This window comes from Phoca vitulina, unplaced genomic scaffold, assembly GCF_004348235.1.
Source record: "Phoca vitulina isolate PV1807 unplaced genomic scaffold, GSC_HSeal_1.0 scaffold3, whole genome shotgun sequence".
Lineage (NCBI taxonomy): Eukaryota > Metazoa > Chordata > Mammalia > Carnivora > Phocidae > Phoca > Phoca vitulina.
The window spans coordinates 61,627,271-61,652,812 of record NW_022589706.1 but is presented as its reverse complement, the minus strand read 5'-3'; the positions used below and the strand labels follow the sequence as shown (position 1 = coordinate 61,652,812).

General features: G+C 38.2%; 1 protein-coding gene across 9 annotated transcripts in view; it reads left to right on the top strand.

The window, feature by feature from the left end:
• The window catches only part of LIN54 (lin-54 DREAM MuvB core complex component), an 80,894-nt gene that overhangs the window by 12,606 nt on the left and 42,746 nt on the right, over positions 1-25,542 (top strand). Inside the window, exons 1-3 of one of the 9 annotated variants that reach the window (XM_032400682.1) lie at positions 2,133-2,280; positions 15,323-15,375; positions 20,445-20,568. In XM_032400682.1, the coding sequence (XP_032256573.1) occupies positions 15,355-15,375; positions 20,445-20,568 (145 nt within the window). In that variant the 5' untranslated portion in view covers positions 2,133-2,280; positions 15,323-15,354. Of the gene's footprint in view, positions 1-2,132; positions 2,281-2,416; positions 3,051-4,281; positions 4,606-15,322; positions 16,039-20,444; positions 20,569-25,542 lie in introns of those variants that run through there. The other 8 variants (XM_032400677.1, XM_032400674.1, XM_032400680.1 and 5 more) reach the window with 8 other exon arrangements.

Below are 25,542 nucleotides of genomic sequence, written 5' to 3'. Positions count from 1 at the left end.
GCCTGAGGCGGGGCTCAGTCTCACAACCCTGATATCATGACCTGAGCCAAAACTGAGAGTCAGATGCTTAACCAACTGAGCCAACCAGGTGCCCCTCTTTATGATTATTGTTTTTTAAGATTTTATTTATTTATTTATTTGAGAGAGAGCAGGAGCAGGGGAGAGGGACAGAGGGAGAGGGAGGAGCAGATTCCCTGCTGAGCAGGGAGAGGGAACCAAACAGGGGATCTGTCCCAGGACCCTGGGATCATGACCTGAGCCGAAGGCAGACGCTTAACTGATTCAGCCACGCAGGTGTCCCTGTATGATTATTTTTAATAAGAACCATTTAGTCTCTTCTTTCCAGTATTCAAACCTCTATTTTCTTTTTCCTTATTTAATTACATTTAGCTAGGACACCCTAGAAAACGTTAAATAATAGCTGCTATAGCCCTCCATCCTTGTCAGGTCCCTGACTTTAATGTGAATGCTTCCTTCATTTCACTCTAAGGTATGAAGTTACTGTTGTTTTCTGATGATTATCTTGATCCATTTAAAGAATGTTCTTTTATTTCTGGTTTACTATGAATTTTTAAATTTCAGAAATGGCCGTTGAATGTTATACAGTGCATCCCTAGAGAGTATCATTTGGCTTTTCTCCTTTAATAAATTACCTGGGATTTCTTAGTGTTAAACCACCATTCTTGGAATAAACCATACTTTGTCATGGTATGAATTCTTTTTATTACCACACCACTGTTTTTGATACTTTAGTACTCAGTTTTCTTTGCAACAAAGTCATAGTGAGAACAGAAGAATTCCTCTCTTTCTTTGGGTATTGTTTGTCTTGGGTTTTGATATTAGGATTATGCTAGCCTTATGGAATAAACTGAGAAATCTTCTCCCTTTTGGGGATAGTTTCCCTAGAATCCAGCCAGGGTTTGATACCCCATCTCAACTCCCTTCTTCCTTCTAGAGGTGTCCACAGTACTAGAGGTGTCCACTAGCTCTCAAGGCTCCTCATAAACTGGACTAATCTACTGATCCCCAACCAAGTCTGTGTATCTTTCAGTTTTCTCCCTTTCCTTGCACAGGCCACAGACCCTCTGGCTTCCGAGCCTTTTCTAATTTCATGCCACTTGCCGTGCCATTGAGTTTGCCATGGGAGATACGGGTGGTGTTGATTTTTGCAGAACAGAACTAACATTTGAGGTGGGAACTGTGTAGCTGCTTGACACCTCTCCATTTAACCCTCAAAATCCTGGGATTTTTACTTTGTAGATGGGAAAAGGAACCTGATAAATTGCTATACACTAATGTGTGAGGTGCCAGAATTTAAAACCAGGACTGCTTGATTCCAAAGCAACTGCTTCCACTACAACGTAAGTCTCACCTGGTCCGTTATGGTCGCTGGCCATAGTCTCTGACGTTGACTTGTATGTCCTCCGTGCTCCGTTGGCAATTATAGACTGTACTACACCATTTGACATTGCCCTCTTTCGTATTTTTTGTTTCGTCTGTGTAGTTCTTGTCTCACACTGCAGTTATTAACTGAGTGCCTGTTGATCTGACTCCACATTTAGCTATCTTATTTTATAATAAAGGGCATCGACGAAAACAAAAGAAGGAAAAGGTGACTAAATGCAAATAATTTTGATTGTGTTAGTCTTAGCTACACATTGCAAAAAGTCCCTTTCAAAGTAAGTTTAACTCTGCGTGGTCTCCCAAGGACTTTTTAGCGATTCCTGCAAAATCAATGCCTAAAAACAAAGAAAGAGGGCGTTTGTGAATATTGATTTAGCCAAGCACATCAACCAGTGGCAGTTGGCTGGAAGTCGCACCTTCAGCACTAACTTCCTAACAGGGAAAGCTAGAAGATGAGGCACTCTCAACTGCAGGCGCAATCCCGCTTACCCCCTCCCAGCTTCTGCCGTACGGAACTTTCCCTGCGAAGGCTTTGACGGAGCACCCACTAAGAGTCACGTGGGGCTGGAGCGTACTCCCGCGCCCTGCGGAATGACGCGAGGCTCGGGTTGCCAAGGGGAGGGGCAAGGCGCCGCGGAAGGGGCGGGGCGAAGGAAGCCAGCCGGGAAGGCGGGGCCGGTGGAGGAGAGGGGCGGGCGGACAGGGGCGCGCGGGCGGGGAGGGCCCAGCGTATTATGGGATGCGGCGGTGGAATGGCGCTGGGCGCGTGATTTTGAACAAACCCGGGTCTGTGTCTCGGAGGCGCCGCCGCCGCCGCTGCTGCTGGGAGCCTAGGGAGCGCGGCGCGAGGAGCAGGCGGCGGCGCCGCCGGCTTTGGTGAGTGTCAGCCCCGGGGGTGGGGACATCTGGGCGGGAGGGCGGGAAGGGGACACCGGCCCCCGCTGCGGGTGGTGGAGCGGGCGGAGGGCGCCGGACCGCCCCCTCTGGGAGCCCGGGCTGGTGGATCGTGGCGGAGAGCGGGAACCTGCGGGCTGGGGGCCGCCGCGCCTTCTTCGGGCCGCAAGGGGCGGGAGGATCCTCCCCGCTCGGCCTCTTCCCGCCGGCACCCGGGAGGGCGGCTGTCACCCGGTAGGGCCGGCGCTGGGCCGGCCGCCCGCCCTTCCCGGCAGTCGGGAGGAAGGGTTCCGGCGGCTGTTGACACGCACCTTGCGTGGCCGGAGAAGCCGACTGTGTCCGCCCTGGGTTTCTGGGAACCGGTTTTGCTGCTGTGTCATTTTGTACCAGCCCCTCCTTTCCTTGCTGCCCGCCGCCCCGTTCTTCCTACGCCCCTTTGTATGATCTCTCCGTGTATGTCCGTTTTCCTCGCGAAGCCCACCATCTAAATGTCATAATGTCCCCGAGGTGCACGGGGAAAGGGAGCGGGCCGGGACTTAGCTTGGCCAAGCAACGGTAAACACCAAGCAGAGTGCGGATGGATGGGGCTGGCGGAGGAAAAATAAAGTTTAAACATGAAGAAACTGGGAAGACTGGAGACTCTCAGGCTCGAGCAGGCTGCATAGATAAAGAGCGATTGGGCTGGGTGGTAGATAGCACTTGTTTAAAGCCTGAATCTACTGGCTTTTATATGGAGTTGTCATTCAAGAAAGGTAAGGAAATGAAATGGTTTTTTCAACTTCCACCTCACTCTTCTTAGACTAACTTTTAAAAAAGACAGTAGAGTGGCCCTGTTCTCAACCTTGAAATTCAATTTGATCATTGCAGGTAGGTCTTTAAGAGTTTATACTGTAGTTCAGTGGTGGGTTTAGAATTCAGCTTTTGAATGCGCGATTACCAAAGCTTTCTGAAATTAACAAAGATAACCAATTTGGTTTTTTGTTTTTGTTTTTTAATTCTGGTCTTGTCGCAAGCCTTGAAGCTTGTGGTTTTGTGTTATTTCTTAGATGATTAAAGAAATGCTTATGTTCTTTTTTAGTTATTAAACCGCATAATGAGAGTAGCTGGTGGGAAAGATGGGTAACTGAGGTCTTGTTCTAAAGCAAGCTATTTATTTTGTCTGTATTAAATATATCTGTGGTAGATTTTTTTTTCATTTGGTGACAGATCTTAAAAACATTTCGCAAATAATTTTAGTTTAGAGGTATATTTTCTGTATTTTAGAAATTGTTCATTCATGAGTAGGATCAATACATTTTAAACCTCGTTGGGCTTTGACATCTTAAACCAATGACAAATTGGAAGTCACAGTGTTCACGGACAGAAATGATCAGATGAAATCAAGTAGAGAGGGAAAATAGTTCAGAGCTTTATTTTTAAAACTAGACCACATCTAGTTTTGACCACATCATCAACATGAGGATCAGTGCCTGTAATTTACAAATGTGTCAGATCAGACATGCATATGGAAATGGGTCGTTCTGTCAAAGTAGTGCTGACAGTAGAGGAAAACGTCAGAGTTGGTGAATGACATTAAAGGTCTTTATCATGTTTTTAGTATCTGAAATGAGCAGAGTGAATAAAACGCATTCCATCATCCGTCTCAAGTTGCTTTTCTGAAAATGAAAGAGTTTGGGTTCTTTATTGTCCTTATGCCGCCTTCCGTGTGGCTTTTGCTCTTCAAAACAAAAATATGCCGGACTTGGGACCCGGCAGGTAGAGAGACTTCCTTTCGCGTAGCTGCCGGGCCCGCAGAAGCACCATTTTTCGCTGTGGGGTGAAAGGTCTCGGCGTGGGCTGTGTGTGCGTTTGTATCTCCCTGTACATTTGAAGGTTGGCGGGGCGGGCGGGAGGTTTCCCCGGATATGTGGGTGTGCGCCTCTCCGGAGGGGAGGGCCGAGGAGGGGAGGAGGAGGAAGGGGGAGGTTACTGGCGGCGGCGGCGGCGGCGGCGGCCCGGGCTCGGGCTGTCGGGGAAGCTGCTGAGCTGTGATGGTGATGACGAGGTGAAAATGGCGGATCTTTCGAAATACAATCCCGGCCCCTGACATACCAGAGGCGGCGGCAGCGGCGGCGTCTCCACCCGGGCTCCCTCCCCGGCCCCCTGGTTCCCTGTAGCGCTCCAGTTCGGGCAAACTGGGAAAGGAAGCGGCTGGCCGGAGCTACCGTGCACAGGCAAAACAAGCACCGCCCGGGCTCGGAATTGCCCGGGACCTTCTGGAGCCCCCACCTCGGAGCCGGAGGGAGGAGAAAGCGGCAGCCGCTGGAGGTAGAGGAGAAGGGGGTATCCGAGGGCTTCTCTGCACTGAGATCTCTTTTATTTAGGGGGGTGATGGGGAGGGGAAGAATTGCGTTGTGGATCAAGGAATGACTAGTCCAGAGTGCAAAGAATCAGTAGCCTCGTAATGACATCAACATTATTCTATGAGTGTTAAGAGGGCTCGAGTTTGCTCTTATACCTAAGGCTGCTGCTGAGGCCTAGAGGAACCGCTAGCACTTACCATGATTTCCTGACTTAATATTTAAAAACATCCACTGTAGTGGGTGTTGGTTTGATGATGTTCAGGTTATAGGGTTGTATGTTTCTTTAGAGAGGCAGAGCATAGGCATTTTTTCCTGCAATTAAGCTCTGTGTCTTAGATCATAGTCTATAACTTGTTGGGGTATGGATGCTCACATTTTTTGAGCATATGGACCAGTTTTGTAACAATTAAAAATATTTTCTTTTTCTTTTATGGCTCTGTCATCCATAGAGTGACCCGTTTGCCCCTGCCGTTTGGCAAATAACAATTGAGATACTGTCAGTCATATTTTATATCCATGTTATTACCCCCCTCCCCAATCCATTTCATGAATTTGGAGACTAAAGTTACAGAATATTTTGCAGTATGTAAGCTTTATAATCCCAGTGAAATACAGCTGTGGGAGCTCTGTTTGGCTCACAAGTTTTACCTTTATTGTTAAGGAAATTGTGATGGCCTGATGCTTCCACTTGATGTGAGGACACTAAGTTGATAGAGATGAATTGAGACCTCTGTTTTATTCTGAATGCTGGACTTGTTAGCTCTTTGTTTAAAGAGCTGGCGCATTGGATTGATTGACTTTATGACCATAGTTTATGGCCATAGTTTAATTTTGTTTGGTTACCTAAAGATCCCTGTATGTTTTAGATTGTGCGACAGATCCCTCAGGAAGTCTGTCTGCTTGCACACTACAGTAGTGTTACTGAAAAGTTACATGTGAGTCAAATTTTTATACATTAATTTGGGGCCCTCTGGTTTTTTCCAGCTTTTGTAGTGGAAGGTTGGGTCAGTGACATTGAGTATATTAGCCTGAACAGAGAGGTGAATATTTAAGAAATGCCCACTGGTAATGTTTATGATTAGCAGTAATTTCCCTTACCCATGTTTCCTACAAAGAGATGATGTCAGAATGACATACAATATCGTACATTATGTATTTTATTCAGAGGAGAAATATTTTGGGTATATGTGTGTACATAACTTAGGCATTTGGCTTTCACTCATTAGAAGAATAAGGGACCAAAAAAATTTTAGGGGAAGTAACTGCAGAGGTACTCAGAAGCTTTAGTTAATGAGTATTTTGTTAAATATGTGTCTGTTGTTCTTGTATTATCCAGTAGGGATTTGGTTTTGTTTTTTCTTACAGCTTTTATGTTGCAATTATTTGGTACATGTCAACTAGCTTCTAAGTTAGTAGTAAAACTCAGAATTTAAAAAGTAATTAAAATAAAGAGGGAGAGTAAAATGCTTTTTCATTGGCTTTTTCTTTTGATCACAGAGGACTATTGTCTTTTTTTGTGATTCTTTGTAATTGTCTTTAAAGGCCAGTTTTCAGATTGTTATGGTTAAAACAATTGTCTATTAGGGCACCTGAGTGGCTCAGTTGGTTGGGCGTCTGCCTTGGGCTCGGGTCATGATCCCATGGTCCTGGGATCGGGTCTCTGTCTCTCATGAATAAATAAATAAAATCTTAAAAAAAAAAAAAAAATTGTCTATTAATAATTAGAAGCGTATTAGAAAGAAATGAAGGAAGAGTTATGCCACCGGAGAAAATCTAGTGTCTTTTTTGGGGAAGAGGAGCATTATGGATTTTCAGTATTTATATCAAGTGTTACTATTGGGTATTTCTTATGTGTCACGTACTGTGCTAGGGATAGGGCATATCTCAGTATCATTGCCTCAGGAAATTTTCAGTTTAGGAATTGTTGGGAGGTAAAATTGGAAGGATGGATTGGGTAGAGCTTTAATGCAGAAGGCCTTGAGAGTTACAGAAGATTTTAAAACAGGAGAGTGACAGCCTCAGAGATGCACTCAAGGGAGTTAAATTCTGTGGCTTTTACAGAGACTGTGTTGTAGGTTGGAGGAAATAGAGGTAAAAGTACCATACCAGGTTTCAAACTTTGGAGATTTGGAAATTCTTGGTTGCAGTGGGAAGGAGACATTGTGCAAGTGTTATCTGCATGGTGTATGCTAGATTAATAGTTCTATGGAGAGACATCAAAGATGACGAGATCTTAAGCCCTGTAGTTTGATAGAATATCGAATGCCATAAAAAGCTAATTTAGATGGAGAAAGAGGAAAAGAATTTTCATTTGAGTTCGAGTGTACCACATAAAACTATTTTCATAGTAATCCTGCAAGTAAACGGAGGCTTAGTGAGATTACTGTTTAGGGTTATGTGTTAAACACCTAGAAGAGCCAAGATTTGGAAATGGATCTTTCGGATTTGAATCCCCATGTTTTGTCCACCGTGTTAGTCTTAAGCATGAATAATATATATAGTCCCCCCTTTAAACGGAAAAAAAAATATTGTGGGTCCTTATATTGGCCTAAATAGTTTTATTAAAATATTTAATTTTTAGGTGTATATAAATATAAATTCCTTATGTTTATTGCTTTTATGTAAGTATAAAACACAAGTAGATTTATAAATTAAATATAAACAAAACTATAAAGCCAGTAAAACAAATTAAATTTAGGGTAATGGATGATGTTGTTTTGCTGAAACAAATTCTTTGCATAGTAAATATACTATTGCCTGCCTTGGCAAGGTGTGCAGTTTTCTATATACTATACACCTGTGATAATCCAGTTCCTACACCACTTTTGTGCATTTGAATGCTGCAAAACTTTCCTCCTTAAATCACAGATGGTTTGGCTTTCACTTGGCATAAATATATCATTTACCTTATAAGACCCTCTGTGCCTTTTTTTTTTTTTTTAGCCCACCCTAGTTCTAGTACCATTGATTATGGATATGAGGTAGTTATTCAGACGATCCAGAATACACTGTTTAAAACATATTATCAAAATGAAAATACAAATTTTTCGAATCTTCCTCAGGACTCATGGCTTATAGTCCAGTGCTCCCAGTTTAGTTTGAGAAATGTAGTTATATACTAAGTTTTTGAGTTGTCAACATTTGATTGTAGAAATCAGAGCTAAAATCCAAATGGTGTAGTTACCCAGTTAGTCTGGTGGTAAGCTCTAGGTACAAAAGTATAGTTCTTAAACACTCAGATATTTTTGTCTAATCTAACAAATTACTCATTCAACTGTAATATGGTGATAGGTCACCACTTCATAATGTCATATGCAAGAATGAAACACTTGAACACTTGTTCATCCTGGTTGTCCTTCAGCTGTAATTAAGAAAGTAACAGTGTTTTAGCACTGATAATATCCCATGTGGAACTCTTAAGAGATTTAAAAGCATAGAGCATTTGCCATTTCTATCTTACATTATTTTTTATTTTGTATTTATTTATTTTAATCACTGTCCTAAGTCAGACCCTCCATTTATCTCTATCTTGAACTAATTACTCTAATAGCCTTCTAACTTGTCTCTCTGCCTCCAGTCCAAAAACACACTGAGATGAAGTTAATCCTCCCAAAGTATAACTGTGATCATGCCATTCTTCTATTGATTTCTAAGCTTTGTTAGGGCAAGGTCTTTGGTTAATTACCCATAATGCCCTTCACAAAGTTGGGAAGTAATAAATATTTGTTAATTAAATGACTGATAAAAATCATAAACTAGTTAAAAATTAAGAGAACCTTTTCGATGTAAGAGGGAATGTAATTGCAGAGAGTATTAGTTAAAAGCTAATTTTGAGTATTTAAAAACTTACTTGAAAAGGAGTTTCTCAGTTTGTGCCTTGTGAGTTTATTTTATTTGAAGTGTTGTGAAGTCTCAGCATTATATAAATCTGTCTTACTCAAATAGACAAACCAAAGTTATCTTGGTAAATAATGCTTGGATTGGTAAATAATGCTAGAATTTTAGATGATAACTCTTCCCCATGATTAATTATTCATTCTTCAAGTTTGTATTGAAAGGTTATTATTTGGCAGCTCAGTTCTAGGCACTGGAGATAGGGGATCTAGTGGTGAAGACAGACAAGTCCCAGTCCCTGTGGAGTTTGCATTGTAAAGAAGTAGGGCAGGAAGAATCAGACTTTCTGATTGTGATAGATGCTATGATGGAAATACCAGGGTAATGTGATAGAATGCTTAGGGCAGTGGAGATGAGTGTGGCGGTGCTATTTTAGGTAGATCTTAAAATGTAATACAGTTGAGACAAATAAAGAAATCATTAGATTTTCTGAAATCAGTGAATCTTTAACACTCAATAGATTTAAACCATTCCACCATGTTCAACTGTGAGGAGGAAAAACTCAGTGTATTGATTTCCAGAATCATACTTTGCCTTTAGAACTTTGTTTTATGAGCAAAAAATATTGGAGGCATGTGGAATACATTGTATGTTCTGTCTTCTTTCCTACCATACCTTGCCTTGTAAAGATGGGGTGAAGTAAAGCTCCTCAGTCCCTAGTGGCTTGTGAAAATCCTCTCTTTTCTTGGAGTGGTCCTCAACACAGTGATGATGAGGTTGCATGTGCTAGTACATATCTTCCATTCCTAAGGGATAAAATTAGAGTGATGATTCATGTAGCTGCATGGCCAAACCCTTTCCTGCCATGCCCACAGCTCCTTTTAAAAGTTTCTTTTAGCACAGGCCACCATGCCTTGCATGTGACCCTGATTGAAACAGATACAGATGTCTAATCGTAAAGCAATTATCATAGTCTGCTCAATGGCTTTGAGGTGTGCTGGCTCCAGAATTCCGCACAGTCTGACACTACATAGAGACTGGTCAAACCGATCAGATCTTTTCTTCTTAGAAGTTTGAACTTTACTCCTAATTCAAGGGAGACTCTAGTCATGTAATTCCTAGTCTTTTTTAACAGGACAAATAAAAAGACATGTTATTCTGAATAGCAAGCTTCAAAATATATGAAGCAAAAAAATGCACAGACGGGGAGAGATAGACAAATCCACAATCATACTTAGGGATTTTTAACAGCCTTTCTCAGTAATTGATAGATGAAGAAAAGGTAACAATATAGAACATATGAACTACACTATCAACCAACTTGATGTAATTGACATTTGTAGAATACTACCCTCAGCAACTGTAGAATACACTTTCTTTCCAGGTGCACATGCAGTGTTCACCAAGATAGACCATATACTAAGCCACGAAACAAGTCTCAAATTTCAAATGATAGAAATGTTATAGAATATTACATTCTTTGGCAATAGTAGGAGTAAATTAGAAATTGATAATAAGGTAGAAAATGCCCAGATAGCACACTTCTTTATTTTTCTGTGTGTCAAAGACAAAATCACAAGGAATATTAGAAAACATTTGAAATGAATGGTAATAAATTGAAAATAAAATGACATTAGTAGAATGCAGCTAGAGGTTTGGGGCAAATTTTTAATGTTAAATATTTTAGGAAAGAAATGTTTAAAATTGGGCGCCTGGGTGGCTCAGTTGGTTAAGCGACTGCCTTCGGCTCAGGTCATGATCCTGGAGTCCCGGGATCGAGTCCCGCATCGGGCTCCCTGCTCAGCGGGGAGTCTGCTTCTCCCTCTGGCCCTCCCCCTCTCATGTGCTCTTTCTCTCTCTCAAATAAATAAATAAAAATAAAAATAAAAATAAAAAAAAAAAAGAAATGTTTAAAATCAATGATCTAAACTGAGGGTTTTAGACATACTTTTGGCTTTGGAGGCCATGTAAATCTGGTATATGTTTATGTATATACTTTTTTTCCCCTCAGCTATTTAAAATGTAAAAACCATTCTTAGCTGGAGATCAGTAAACAGACTATAGGCCTGATATGGTCTGTGGACTATAGTTTACTGAACCCTGATCTGTGCTTCCATCTTAAGCTTCTGGAAGAACAAATTAAACCTAAAGCAAGCAGAAGGAAGGAGATAAAGATAAGAGTCAATTAAATAAAAAATGGAGAAAGAATTGAGAAAATCAGTGAAGCCAAAGTGGTTCTTTGAAAAGATCAATAAAATTGATAAATCTTCAGGCAGACTGATGAAAAAAGGAGAAAACAAATTACCAAAATGAGGAATGAAGAGTTGCCATTTCTACAGACATTAATATAAAAGAATATTATGTATAATTTAATGCTAATAAATTTGGCAACTTAGAGGAAATAGACATATTCCTTGGAGGACACAAACTGTCAAATATCAAAGGTCGCTGAATAACTGGAACAACTCTACATCTATTAAGGAAATTGAATTTATAGTTAAAAACAAGAAATCTTTATGTCTAGATGGCTTCATTGGTGAGTTCTGACAAACATTTCAGGAAGAAAGAGTAACAATTCTATGCTGACTTTTCCTGAAGAGGAGGCACCATGCCCCAACACATTTTATTAGGCTAGCATTATCCCCAGCCACTGTACGCCAATATCCTTCATGAGTATAGACAAAAATGCTTAACAAAATATTAGGAAATATAATTCAGGAATTTATACGAAGTATAATACATCATGACTGAGTAGGGCTTATTTCAGGAATGCAAAATTGGCTTAATAATAAAAAATCAATATAATTCAAAGGCTAAAAGAGAAAAGCCATGTGATTATCTCAATAGTTGCAGAAAAAACATATGCTAGAAATATCCATTTATGATTGGGGAAAAAAAACCCACCCAACTTTGCAAACTAGAATATAAGTAAGCTTCCTCAACCTGGTAAAGGGAATTTATGAAAAACCCACAGCTAACAAGTAAGATTGGGACCAAGGCAAAGATGTCTGCTCTTACCACTTTTATTCAACATTTTGCTGGAGGTCTCAGCCAGTGTAGTAAGGCAAGGAAAAGAAATAAAAGACACGCTGATTGGAAAAGAAGAAATACAGATGTTATATTCAGACAACGTGGATTGTGTTTGTAGAAAATCCTAAGGAACTTACATCAAAAATCTACTAAAATTAATAAGTTGAGTTTACCTACGTTGTAGGCTACACGGACAATATGAAAAAAACCCAGTGGTATTTGTATATACTAGCAGCAAACAATTGGAAAATAGAAAAAAAAAGACCATTTGCAATGAATCAAAACATGAAACGCTTAGGGATAAATTTATGTGCAAGACCTATACGATTGAATTATAAAACATTGCTGAGATAAGTAGAGAGACACCGGTTGGGAGATAAGTTTTCCATTGGTCTTTGCAAGAGAGGCAGTGACTGTCCTTTTAAATAATCATTTCTAGGATGTTTGTATAGCATACAGCCTTGAATGGTAGATATAGTGATTCCTGCTGCAGCCAAGGGCAGATTTGCTTGTTGTGCAGTATAATAAAGATAATATCTTCCTGTGGACAAAAGGGCAGGTGTGCTTCAGCCCATTATAAGTGAACCAGGTTCTCTGAGCTCAGGGTTATGAGTTGTGATACAAATCCCCTGCCTACACAGCATCTACCTGGGCCTCTCCGTGTCTACCCTGTGGGACTTGCAGGCAGCCCGGAAGAACTCATAGACACATGATGCTCATGTTCCTTGCTGTGCTGTAAGAAGTCATCTGTGTCTCTACTTAGGACTGCAGTGTGGTCTGCCAGTATCTGTGAAATGGTAACAGGATACTTTGTTAGCTTACAAAGAGGGTCTAAAATCTCAGATCCCTCACAGTTCTTGGCAGTTTGGGCCATGAAAATGGAGTCCTGACAGAGACATAGCTTTCTGAAAAAGGAAGACGACAGCCGTGTGGGTTAGGTTAGGGGATATGAAAAGACTCTGGCATCTGGTAATGAATGCTGTCACTCAAGTGGTGGGCAAGGGTGGCAGGGGGAATAAGTCTTCCAGTGTTCTACCTCTTAATGGATATTTAGGGGCTGAACTGAGAGACCAAATGGTACTTTGGTTGTTGTACACTCAACTCCATAGCCCCATCTGAAAGGCACTGTGGCTGTAGCTGCTGAGTTAAGGAGTCCCCAGAGCTGAGATAATGATAATGGTGTCAGAAATAGGACACCAGAAATGGCATCAGAGGATATAGAATTTTGGGTGTCTTAGAAGTTTGTTTAGTTGAGTTGTAACTGTGAGTACTTGAAACTGAAAGTAAATGCCCTGCCAGACCATTATCTCCTGTGACCTGACTTCTCCCTCCTCCTACACCTTGACTTCAGGTGCTTTAAGGAGAAAGATGAATAGAGATTGGGCAAAGATCTCCTTGTCCTTAAGGGGGAACCAAAGGCCATACCCACATGACCAAATATGCTGGGGGAACTTCGGGGAGAGCAAGGAGTCAGACTTCTCTGGTTGTGTTGGATACTGGCACCCTGCCAGTTCTGTGGGGGCTGGAGCGTGCTAGACGTGACTGATGGGGCTTGGACAAGGTTTGCAGAGGGAAAGGAAGCTAATGTGACAATTGTAGGTTGGGCCCTTTGTTGTTGTGTACTGTTTCCATTGCTGAAGGTATAATTGGTGTTGTTTTTACATGCCTACTTTAAATTCCCATAAATGTCAAAGGGGATTCTCCTGATCAGAAAGACCTGTATGTAGAGAAGTGCTAGTACTTTGGGGTCTTAAAACGCTAGTAACTCCTTTGAGCTTCAAGTTATTGTGACTGGTGATTTTATAGTGTATATAAAGAACTTATCCAATTCAGTAAGAAGACAAAAAAGCCAGTATTTTTTTAAAAAGGGAAAAGATTTTAACTCACTTTTCAAAAGAAGATACACAAATACACTGCATATATGAAAAAATGCTCAGCGTTGTTAGTCGTTTGGGCATTGCAAGTGAAAACCACAATGAGATACCACTTCACACCCATTAGAACGGCTGACAGTACCAATTGTTATCGAGGATGTGGAGCAGGTGGAACTCTTGCGCATTGCTGGTGGGTGTATACAGTGTTGGGAAATAGTTTGGCACTTTCATGGAAAGTTAAAAATAAATTTACCTTATGACCCAGCAAGTCCACTTCTTGGTATTTATTCAAAAAATACGAAAATATGTATCCATAACAAACTTGAACTTGAATGTTCATAGCAGTTTATTTATGAGAGTCCCAAACTGGAAACAATTTCCAAATATCCACTCACAGGTGAATGGATAAACAAATCATGGTAGATTTGTATGATGGAATATTACTCAGCAATAAAAAGGAACAGAACTCCTAGTAAGTGAAGGAATAAAGATAAATCTCAACATGCTCAGTGAAAAAACTCATTTATATGATTCCTTTATGTCCTGAGTACATAATATATGATTCCATTTATGTGAAGTTGTAGAATGGGCAAAAAGTCAAAACTATAATGATAGAGCAGCTCAGTGGTTGTGTGGGGTGGGATTTTTAGGGTAGGGGACTGACTGTAAAGGAGTAGACTTGTTTTTTCTTCATTTAAAAATACCAGTGGTAAAAATTTAAGGCAGTGTAATTTTGTGATTAAAATTGTGAACTTTGGTATTATAAAACACCCTGATTTTGAGTCTGGGCTCTGTCATTTACTAGTTATGTGACCTTGGCAGATTTTTTAAGCTAAGTTTCTTCATCTGTAATATGGGAGTGGTTATAATACTATCTCAGAATTGTGAGGATTAATTATGCCATCATTTGTATATAGCAAGCATTCAATAATGATTAATTTTGGCACTTTAGTATTTGTCAGTGATAATAATTGTAATTTGGTGCTGTTATTCTTAATCTCAGAATGGGTATTTTTGTTTTGTATTTTAAAAAGGAAAAAAGGAATTGCTGATTAGGTTTCTATGGATCTTTAATGTTGTATCGGCAAATAACATTATTATTTAGTCAGTCATGAACATGATGCACTCTCTTTAGTATGTGAAGATAATGGTACTGACTCCTTCATTGGAAGTTCTGCGTAACCTTTGGCTAAAATCATCACAGTCCTGACTTGTTCATAATCTGCTTTATTATTATTATTACCACTTTTTTTGTAATGGGACTGGTTCCCTTTTTGACATTTTAAATGGCTATGGAGGATTTGAGAATCTTCTTCCCAAATAAAGGGTTTTTTTGGTCTGAAGCTAATTGATCAAACTTGAGCCAAATAAGTCATTTAATCTGTACTTGCTGAGGTGGATTACTCTAGAACTCCTTTAACATTAATTTGAATATTTAATGGATTTTTATAGATGGCAAACTACCCTCATCTTAGGACCTAGCTCCCTGGAGATTTAAAGATATTTTCCAATATTTGTTTACATTTAAATCTTTCTTTATATGAATCAGCAGTTTTCAAGCCTATCAATAGGAAAAAAAATAACTGGCAAGAAATAAGATGATCAGACATGTCAAAGACTAAAGAGTTTTATGAGTGGGCATTGGAAAGGAGTTTCATGTAATTATGTGACTTATTGTTGCTTGAATGCAGTATACTTTGGGATTGAGACATGGCGAATGAGAATATTTGCTTCTAGTTTTGTGTCCCAAATGACATATTTCAGATTCTTGAAGGTTGAGAGTATGTTGAAGTGGTTTAAGCCAAATAGATATCAGGAATATCCTTCATTCAGTTATACATCAGCAACAGATGATTATTTTGTCACTTGCACTTTTTTGAATAATTTTATTCTTAAATCTGTTTTGAAAACTAGTAATTTATTCATTTTCAACTTTTATTGCAGTGCCTGATCAACTTTCTAGCAGGAGAACGATCATGGAGGTGGTGCCAGCTGAGGTGAATAGTTTGCTTCCAGAGGAGATAATGGACACTGGTATAACTTTAGTGGATGATGATAGTATTGAGGCTGTTATTGTTTCATCCCCAATTCCCATGGAGACAGAACTGGAAGAAATTGTCAACATAAATTCTACTGGTGACTCTACAGCCACGCCCATTTCCACGGAACCAATCACAGTGTACAGTAACCACACTAACCAAGTTGCAGTGAATACCACAATTACTAAAGCAGATTCTAATACCACAGTGAAACCAGCTTTTCCAAGTGGCCTTCAAAAACTTGGTGCTCAGACTCCTGTGACTATATCAGCCAATCAGATTATTTTAAACAAAGTATCACAGACATCAGATCTTAAACTTGGCAATCAGACCCTTAAACCAGATGGACAGAAGTTAATTTTAACAACTTTGGGCAAGTCTGGTTCACCAATTGTTTTAGCACTACCCCATAGCCAACTACCCCAGGCTCAGAAAGTTACAACTCAGGCTCAGTCAGGAGATGCTAAATTGCCACCGCAGCAAATTAAAGTAGTTACCATTGGAGGGAGGCCAGAGGTGAAACCTGTCATTGGTGTCTCAGCATTGACCCCAGGAAGTCAACTGATTAATACTACAGCTCAGCCCTCTGTGTTACAGACCCAACAGTTAAAAACAGTACAGGTAAAAAAAAAAAGGGGGCTTATTAATTCAAATGCATGTTAAAAATTAAATTGATTCATAGTTGTGTTTGTAGGGTGATTAAATGCATAGTTGTTACTGAATTCTTTTGAATGTTGCTTTTAGTAATTGTGTGGTTTCTTTTTCGTAAAGTTTGATATGTCTAATGCTTTGAAAATGTTTGCTAGAGAACTTAGAGCAAACTTAATTTTTGTTAAATTTCAACTTAGTGTATTTATAGCTCTTTACTCATTTTTAAATGCATTTTATTCTTAGTAGTAGTTTGATTGCAAGTATGCTCTGCTGGTATAAAGATACCAGAGTTGCTGCTGGGCTGTCAAAAAATCATTCAGACATAATTTTTTTCAGTTAACAGATGGCCAAAGTCTAGGAAAACTTGCTGCTCTGAGAAATCCTTGGAGCCAGCAATAGTACATACTAGCCCACGTGTGCCACCTCTTTGCAGTTTCCTGCCCACTGCCATCACTCATGTTTGCAGTGTGGAAAAGGCAGTGTCACGTGATGGAAGGTAACATATTGGCTTTAGAATTGGACCAACTGGATTTGAGTCACTTCTATGATACCCTACCACCTGTGGAACTTTGAATTGGTTACTTCTCTGAGTTTTTGACTTTAGCTGGAAGATGGCTATTTGATCATGATGAAATACATAGTAAAAGATAGTACTTAATGTAGTTCTCAAAACTTTGAGGATCCTTCAAAATGGTGCCTATTATTAGTATGAATAGGATCCTAAGATAGAAGGTTAACAGAACATATATTAAATGGTTCCCAGTTTTTCACGCTCACATAGGCCTTTTTAGGTCATCACTGCTCTTAAAATAAAATGATCCTCTTAAGATCAGGAAACACAAATACATTCCCTGCCTGAAAGATTCACCTCTCAGAAAAAAAGGAACAGGCATGACTTAGAGAACTGGTGCAGGTATATAAGGAAATAGGAAGATGTGAGGAACTACCCATGCTCAGCTGATGTTAGAAATAATGATGTTTTGGTTATTATGTTGGCAGAATAATAAGAAATTTATTTTTCATGGGCTTTTTTTTTTTTAAGCTTTTGTTTTTAAGTGATCTCTACACCCACCGTGGGGCTTGAACTCACAACCTCGAGATCAAGAGTTGCACACTTTTCCAACTGGGCCCAACTAGGCGTCCCTTGTGGGCTTTTTATTTAAGCACTTTGTTTGATTTCTCAAACCTTGTAATTTGCCCATATCCCTCCTGCCACTATTAAGTATTTAGCACTTTTCTTTCTTGATTTTTTTTTAAAGACGTTAATTTATTTGAGAGAGAGAGAGAGAGGGCACGAGCAAGGGAGGGGGAGAGGGAGAGGGAGAAGCAGACTCCCCACAGAGCAGGGAGCCCAACATGGAGCTCCATCCCAGGACCCTGGGATCATGACCTGAGCCAAAGGCAGATGCTTACCCAGTGGAGCCACCCAGGCGTCCTTCTTTCTTGTTTATTATCATCTCTCACTTATCTCTGACTTCCTTTTACTATTGATGAGAATCTCTTGAATGAGATAAACTGTCCCCATCAAGCATCTTGTCTTCAGCTTGTTTTTTAAATCAGTTTTGAAACTTGTTTTTATTAGTTTACCATAGTTTATCTGGCTTTGGGGATCATAACCACGTTCACAATAAATTAATAATGAAAACCAGAATATCATTTTTTTTTTCATTTACTAGAGCAATGTATACATGCTATTTAATGACCAGGTTACTTGTATCCACAAGTTTTCTACTATAATCCCCTAACTACTGACAATGAAAGCAAAGACTGGGGTCTAATTCTTAGAACTTCTTTTATTATTGTTACTTTTATAAAACCTGATTCTATTTATGAAAAAAGGACTATCATTTATTTATTTTATTTTATTTATTTGAGAGAAAGCACAAGTGGGGAGAGGGAGAAGCAGACTCCCTGCTGAGCAGGGAGCCTGACATGGGGCTCTATCCCAGGACCCTGGGATCATGACCTGAGCTGAAGGCAGACACTTAACTGACTGAGCTACCCAGGCACCCCCCAAAAAGAACTTTTATTTAAAAAAAGAACTAACAAAAATAAAAGAAACCCCATTTAGAATATCGTTCCACTTGTCCAGTTTTTAGGCAACTCAAATCTTTCAAACTCCAAAGTAACCTACAAAGCTCTAAAGCACAGAAAAAAACAAATAAGAAGCCACACATTTATGTTTCCTCTTTAGGCGCCAGAATATTTGGTTTAGTATTACACGGTGTATATGATTCTCTGGTTTTTTTCCTAGACAATCCTCAGCGTTGTCTTAAGTTTAATCAGAGTATTGAAACTGTTAGGGTATGGACAGCAGGTAAGGGTGGAAGAAGGAGACCCATCTTGAAAAATGAAGGAAAGAGGTGACAGTTGAGGCCAGAGGCAGTAACAAAGAGGTATAGTTACACTTAATTACAGATATATAAACACTTTCCCATATTTCTTGTGCATAGTATATAAGAGTAATTAATAACTAACAGTCTGGAACAACATAACTCCTTATTAGTTCCTGAACCAATACAATACAGTGCCAATAATTACCTGTATGTATTATTTGATCATGTATTTGGCTGTCTTATTTGTAAAATTCCTTTTTTGATTCATTTTTGTCTTTATCTGCTGATTACATAAATTTGTTAAAAGTGATACTTTATGCTTTGTTTTGCTTGATAAAGTAATTTTGTTCTAGAGTAGTTTAGAATTTAATAATGCAAAAAGTATGTTTCTTTGAAGGAACTATAAATCGCTATTTTCAGCAATGTGCCGCTAAAGAAACATAACCACAAGGGCAGATTGAAATTGTTCATTTACATAATTAATGTGCTTTTGATTGTATTGTTTACATTTTTTTTCCTGATTGGTAAGTATTCATATAGTCATATGATTGTGAAAATCAATTAAAAATAGGGAAATACTCTAAGCTCCTAATCTTTACTTTATAGTTAAGAATATTAAAAAAAAAGATTATTTATTACAAGACATGGGTTTCTAAGAACATCAATACTTTTTCCTTTTGAGATTATTAGTAGTAAGTCAATAGATGATATATTCTGACATTTTAGAATTTTAGACCTGTAAACACAGTTGGGAAATATAGTCCCTTTATGTCTCCCAAATTGCATCAATTTTTTGAAGTATAGTCATACATTTATTTGGGTATATCAGTTTTGCAAGCTGGGTATTTTTTTTAGTATAGTAATGGATCTCCTTTTTTTTTAAAAGCGATTTGTATTTCATTTATATTTTGTTTTGTCAGTCACATGTTCTGAGTGTAAGAAAGTAATATATTCTAGGTGTAAGGTTGTAATGTGTTATTTAGTTTAATTTATAATTTGAGCACAAAGCTGATATTTATGTAGTTCTGTGATCCATTGCAGCTTCTGGTATATTTCTGTCATTCAAATTGGTCATGTTTATTCATTTTAAGTCATTATTTCCAATATTAGCACTTTTAGGACCTCAATTTTCATATCTGACAAATAAAATTAATATTTAATGTCTTCCCTATCATAGCTAAATTTCTGCTTTTAACTTTTAAAAGAAGCTCTATCTTTGCATACATTGATAATTTCCGTATTAGAACATTGATAACTCTACCCTCCTTGACTTGTGGAGAATTTTAGTTCAGGTCAACAGTGTGCCGATATAATTTAAGATCAGGGATGAATATAGACCCTACCTTCAAAGAATTGATAGCCTAGTAAACAATATTTTAGCAAATAACATTTCTAGCACCTTTGCCTTTAGAATAGTCTTTGTTTTGTCAAACTTATTTCTTTGTATCCTAGGGCATTAACTTGTTGGGTTCTTTGTATATCTACCCCCTGATCTATATATATAGATATAGATATATTTTTAGATATATACATCTAAAGCTGAAGATCTAATCATAAGCCTGTCTTTATTGTGTATTTATATTTTGCTTCCAGGGGCCAATGTAATTGCATTTACAGGTGGCTTCATCATTTGCATCATGCTTTCTTAACTGACTCTACTCTTCTATTACTGAATAATTTGTTATTTTGAGAAAGAATATTGCTGTGTCATAGTGTTTTAGTATTATTTATTATTAAATAAGCATTATTATTAAACATTTCTAAATACTCATTTGGTTTTCATCATATGCATATTATCCTACAGACTAAAATAAGGATTTACAATAAAAATGCAAAGGTATTGCTATATATTGGCTTAAGGATGGGATCATATTAGTATTTTGATGAACGGCTGAATTTTAGGTGTTTTTAACATGAATACTTAGATATATTCTGTTAAATGAGCTGGTTTCACATGTACTTCTGTATATCAATCTTCTGTTTAATTTTGAAGGTGTTTTACAGAAACAGATCATCTTCATAGTTATTTATATATTTCAGATTGCTAAGAAGCCTCGAACACCAACCTCTGGTCCAGTAATCACGAAGCTGATCTTTGCAAAACCAATTAATAGTAAAGCAGTTACAGGACAGACAACTCAAGTATCACCACCAGTCATTGCAGGTTATATTTCTTTATAGTTTATTAAGCTCTATATTTACCTTCCTTATAGATTTAAAAAGGGCTTTTCTGCCATCTTGAAATGTTTTAGTGCAACAAGTAGGGTTATTATCACAAACCAAACTAGTTAATAAGAAATGTGACACTTACTAAATGTGTGCTTCGAGCAAAATACCTTACTTATCTCAAAATTAGTCCATTATTTTCGTCTTCATAGAAGTTTTTTTTACCATGAAGGTAGCAAAGTCTTAAGCGCCAATAATACTAGCTAACATGTGCCTTGCACTATTCTTAGCTCTTTACATAGTGACTTAAATAGTCCTTGGGCAGTCCTGTGAGGTAGGTATTAATAACAGCCCCATTTTGTCAGTGTGGAAATGGAGGCTCTCAGCTCGTTAAGTGGTCGAACTGGGATTTGAACCCAGGCAGTTTGTCTCTAGAGCACATGTAGTTAAGTTTAATAGGTTTAAATGAATACCCACGAGAGTGTAGTATTTCATGGTTTCTGTTTGAATTTTTGGTTTCAATGTGTTAATATGCTTTATATGCAGTTTTCTATGGACAGAAAATTGTCACAATGATAGTAATTACTTAAGTGACAACAGAATTTTAGCTGTATTTACCAGCAAGTTCCTCAGTGTGGCCCAGTTCTCTTTCATTATATACTTTAAAATTTGTCATCACCAGGGACGCCTGGGTGGCTCAGTCGGTTAAGCGGCTGCCTTCGGCTCAGGTCATGATCCCAGGGTCCTGGGATCGAGTCCCACATCGGGCTCCTTGCTCGGAGGGGAGCCTGCTTCTCCCTCTGCCTGCCTCTCCCCCTGCTTGTGTTCTGTCTCTCTGACAAATAAATAAATAAAAAATCTTTAAAAAAAAAAAAAAAAATAAAATAAAATAAAATTTGTCATCACCAGTAACTGTAACACCTCAGATCTTGACTTCAAGTATTTTATTTTCTTCATAGTTTATCTGCCTTTGTATTCCCAATCTAGCAGTTCTTTGACTTTGAGATCTCTAGTCCATTAACCCTTCTGTTTTCTCATTAATAATCACCCACTTCCTGTCCTCGGATTCTTCCGTAGTCAACATGGAGTCCATGACCCATAATTATCACTTCCGAACAAACACCAGTGATACTCTTTTCCCTTTCTCCTTCTATAATGGCTTACATCCAGCTCTCTTACTTTTTGCCTGGCAGGCTGCTCAGTACTTCTAGAGAGAGACACAGCCATGGTGACTGGTCTTCAATTCAGAGCTATACTAACATGACTCTTTTCACCAGTTAGGGGCTCATTTCTAATTTCCATTGTGTTGAGGGCTTATGGAGGTACCTCTGGATGGTAGACTTGACTAGAGACTTTCAAATGCTAATTACCCATTCCTAGAAAGTGTATTCTTTTGATGAGGGTACTTCAAACCTTAACTAACCATGGGGGAGGGTGGGGTGGGAGGGGATATATACTAAAACCACTACTACTGTTTTTGATCAGTTTAGAGAGAGTGTAACAATAGACAACTCTGAAGTCAATGGCAGTGATCTATCATTTTCCTGAGGCTTTGAATTGTATATAGGGAGGCTTCTCATTTTAGCAAGTGAGAGGAGGCATGGAAAGATTGTAATTTGAGGGTAGTGTTGGGTGAATGAATTTTCTCTTTTGGCCCTCAGCAGAGATTTGTGATGTTATAGGAGGCTGTCTTGAGGGCTCTTATGGGAGGCAGGTATGACCCCAGAAGAAAGACTGGAACAGGTTTGAATTTGGAGCTGGTTCAGGAAGTGGGCTTCAGTTGGCTGAAAGTAAGGAAGGTTTTGGATATATTGATGAAAAAGGGACCCCCACCAGTCCTCTGGGAGGTTTTGGTGGAGAGGATTAACCAAGAGGAATGTCTCAGTGGAGTGTTTTGTTTTGTTTTGTTTTTTTTACTAGTTTTGAGTTTGAGAGAGTTCCTTAAATTGTTTAATTATGTGGGAAAATTATATGCTAAACAATTGTGGTGTTTGCAGAAGTCTCTGAGTGAATATTTGGTCAATGCCAAGATTTCACCTCTTTTATATTTGACTATAATGATGTCATTGCTGGGTGTTTGGATCATTTATATAATGTGTTTGCACACTAATCATAGCTTCACCTTTTAATTATAGGCAGACTTATTGGTTCTACCAAAAGGCATAGATAGACTTCTGTTAAATTTTATTAGAATTGTTGGCATAAGTTCAGTTGGAGAGAGAATTTCTACTGTCAACTGGTTCATTATATAGCCTTTTAAATTCATATGAGTCAAATTTTAAACCACTGAGGTAGCTTTCCTATTGAATTCTCTTTATCACAGGGAGGTTCTATCATCTTTATATTGCAGCTATTGATTTCTCAAAGTACATTTAGATTGTTTTTAAATGACTTTTGGTCTTCTCATTGAAGATGGATATCTTTTTCTGTCTTACAGTCAAGATAAATTTATGTTTATATATAAGTGATTTTTCTAAAATGCAAATCTGATCTTGACACACCCTTGCTTAAGATTTTCTTGGCTGTATCCATTTCTTATCTATTTCTTCGCTTCAGTCTGTCAGATTTGAATTCAAATGCCAGTGCTTTCTTAACATTAAAGGCATTTCTGATTGAATACATACTTTTTTCATTTTCACCTCTTATCAGTTCCATATTTACTGATTTCACTTATTTTAAGAGATTACCAAATGAACTATGTTCTCTTAGGACTTAGGATCTCGGCATTGTTCCTTTTACTTAAAATGCCTTTCTTTGCTATACTCTTCCCCTGATCGTCTCTTATGTATTCCCATAAAACTTAATTACATCTACTAAATTCTAACTTTAACTAGACTTCTTTAAATTTCATACTGGTTTTTACTATTTCCATTAGTCACACTGTATTATAATACTTGGTTTTCTTGTCTGTCTCCCCTACTATATTTATAATTTTTCTTAGTGGTAATTTTTTTGCTTTGTTCTAATTTTTAAAAATTTATATTTTAAAAATTGTGATAAGATACACATACATAAATTGTGGTATAACATTTTAATCATTTTCAAGTGGACTGTTCGGTGGCATTAAGTATATTCACACTGTTCACACCATCACCACCATCTATCTCCAGAACTTTTCTCATCTTGCAAAAGAGAATCTCTGTACTTATTAAACAATAACTCCTCATTCCTCCCTCCCCCCAAACTCCTAACAGAGACTTTTTGTCTCTGTCAGTTTGATTACATATCTCAAATAAGTGGAATCGTACAGTATATGTTCTTTTATAATTGGCTTATTTCACTTAGCATAATGTCCTCATAGTTCATCTGTGTGGTAGCATGTAAGAATTCCTTTTTTAGGCTGAATAATACTCCGTTGTGTGTATGTATGTATGTAGCTCTTTTATCTTGTTTATCTTTCCGGACTTGGCACAGTTTCTGGCACATAGATGTGGCTCAGTGAATGTGTATTTTTGGATGAATGTGTATGTCATGGAAGCAGTGTGGTGTGTGGAGCTACTGGGAAGCTTGGGTTTTAGTCGTGGCTCTTCTATTGATTTTGTCTGTGATCTTGGGTAAATAATTATCAGTTCATCTTATTTCTATAAAATGTTGATACCTGACACTGCAGAAGGCTCTGGAGATGGTTAAATGAGATTCAGAGGTCCTCGTTCCCAGAGCTCCTGAGGTACAAGGTTGCTACAGTGGAGCAAACTTCGTCAGTGTGAAAGTATTCACTGATAAATTAATCTCTTACAGAATTAGTCCTCCCTTAGACAGGCGAGCTCCCTGCCTGCCCTGCAACCCCCATCGTTTGGAGTACATTTCTTGATTCTTGGAGAACAACCAACAATAGAGAGTAAATACCTTGCAAATTGACTTCAAGGGGAAATTGTATAACTTGCATACTTGCTTGAATCTGTCTGCACAGCTAAGGATAAATAGGGATTTGGAGATTAGATAATCTGGAGAGGTGCTATCTGGATGAGAAATAAGCAAGCCCCTAAAAAAGAATAACTTGAATTTTAAAGAGGTATAGAGGGTTCTTGGGAGAATTGATGAAATCCTGAAATATTTTGGCCGAGATGACCTTCAATGTGATCATGTTATGCCCATCAAACAGAATCTGTCATTGTGCTGACATACAAGTTTTCAGAAAAATCCTCTTTCCCCCAGACTTAACAGTTCATCCTAAGAGTTAGTGTAGTTTTAATTATAAATTGGATTTTTGTTAAATATAAGCCCCCCTGAAAAAAAGTGAAAATTTTACTCTTAGTTTTCTTTGTTATTTGAAATAAAATTTTTGTCCCTGTTTTAAACGAATTCATTTTTACGTGGCCTTTTTCCGGATCAATTATTTTCAGGAATTGAGGATTTTCTGTATTAACTTATTCAGAAACTTTTTTTCTAAATCTGTGTAATGCCAAACAAATAAGAAATTATAGTAATAACCGTAAATGATGAGCATTTTATGGAACAGTGTCTTTATTGGTAATTTATTTTCTTAAACATAATGGTTGTTGGGGCTTCAGGTTTATCCCACAGGTATTAGTTTTAGAAACTAGAACAGGCAAACATTTTACTTCAGGCAGGTTCAACACTTCAGGGTGGCCTAAAAATATTTGATGTAGATTCATTTAGTTTAGGTAGAATTGACTTATTTAGTTATGATGTAATTCAGGTTAAAGAAAACAACTCTCGCCTGAAATTCATTAATGACTGAATGTAACCATGTACTACAAGGAAATTGAAAAAAATTGTATTTAAAATATTTTTAAAATTCATAAACGTCAGATAAACCTGATTTTAAAAAGAAACTGTGTATACTGTGGCACTGTTATCAGAAAAAACAATCCAGAAGCTCTTTAGTGTTAGTTCTCTATTTTTGTCTAAAGAGAAAGTCCTTTCTTTTTTCTCTTTTTCTCTTGCTTTTCCCCCTCTCCCTCTCTCTTTCATCTCTAGATAGATCTATGAATTAAATCACAGCATCGAA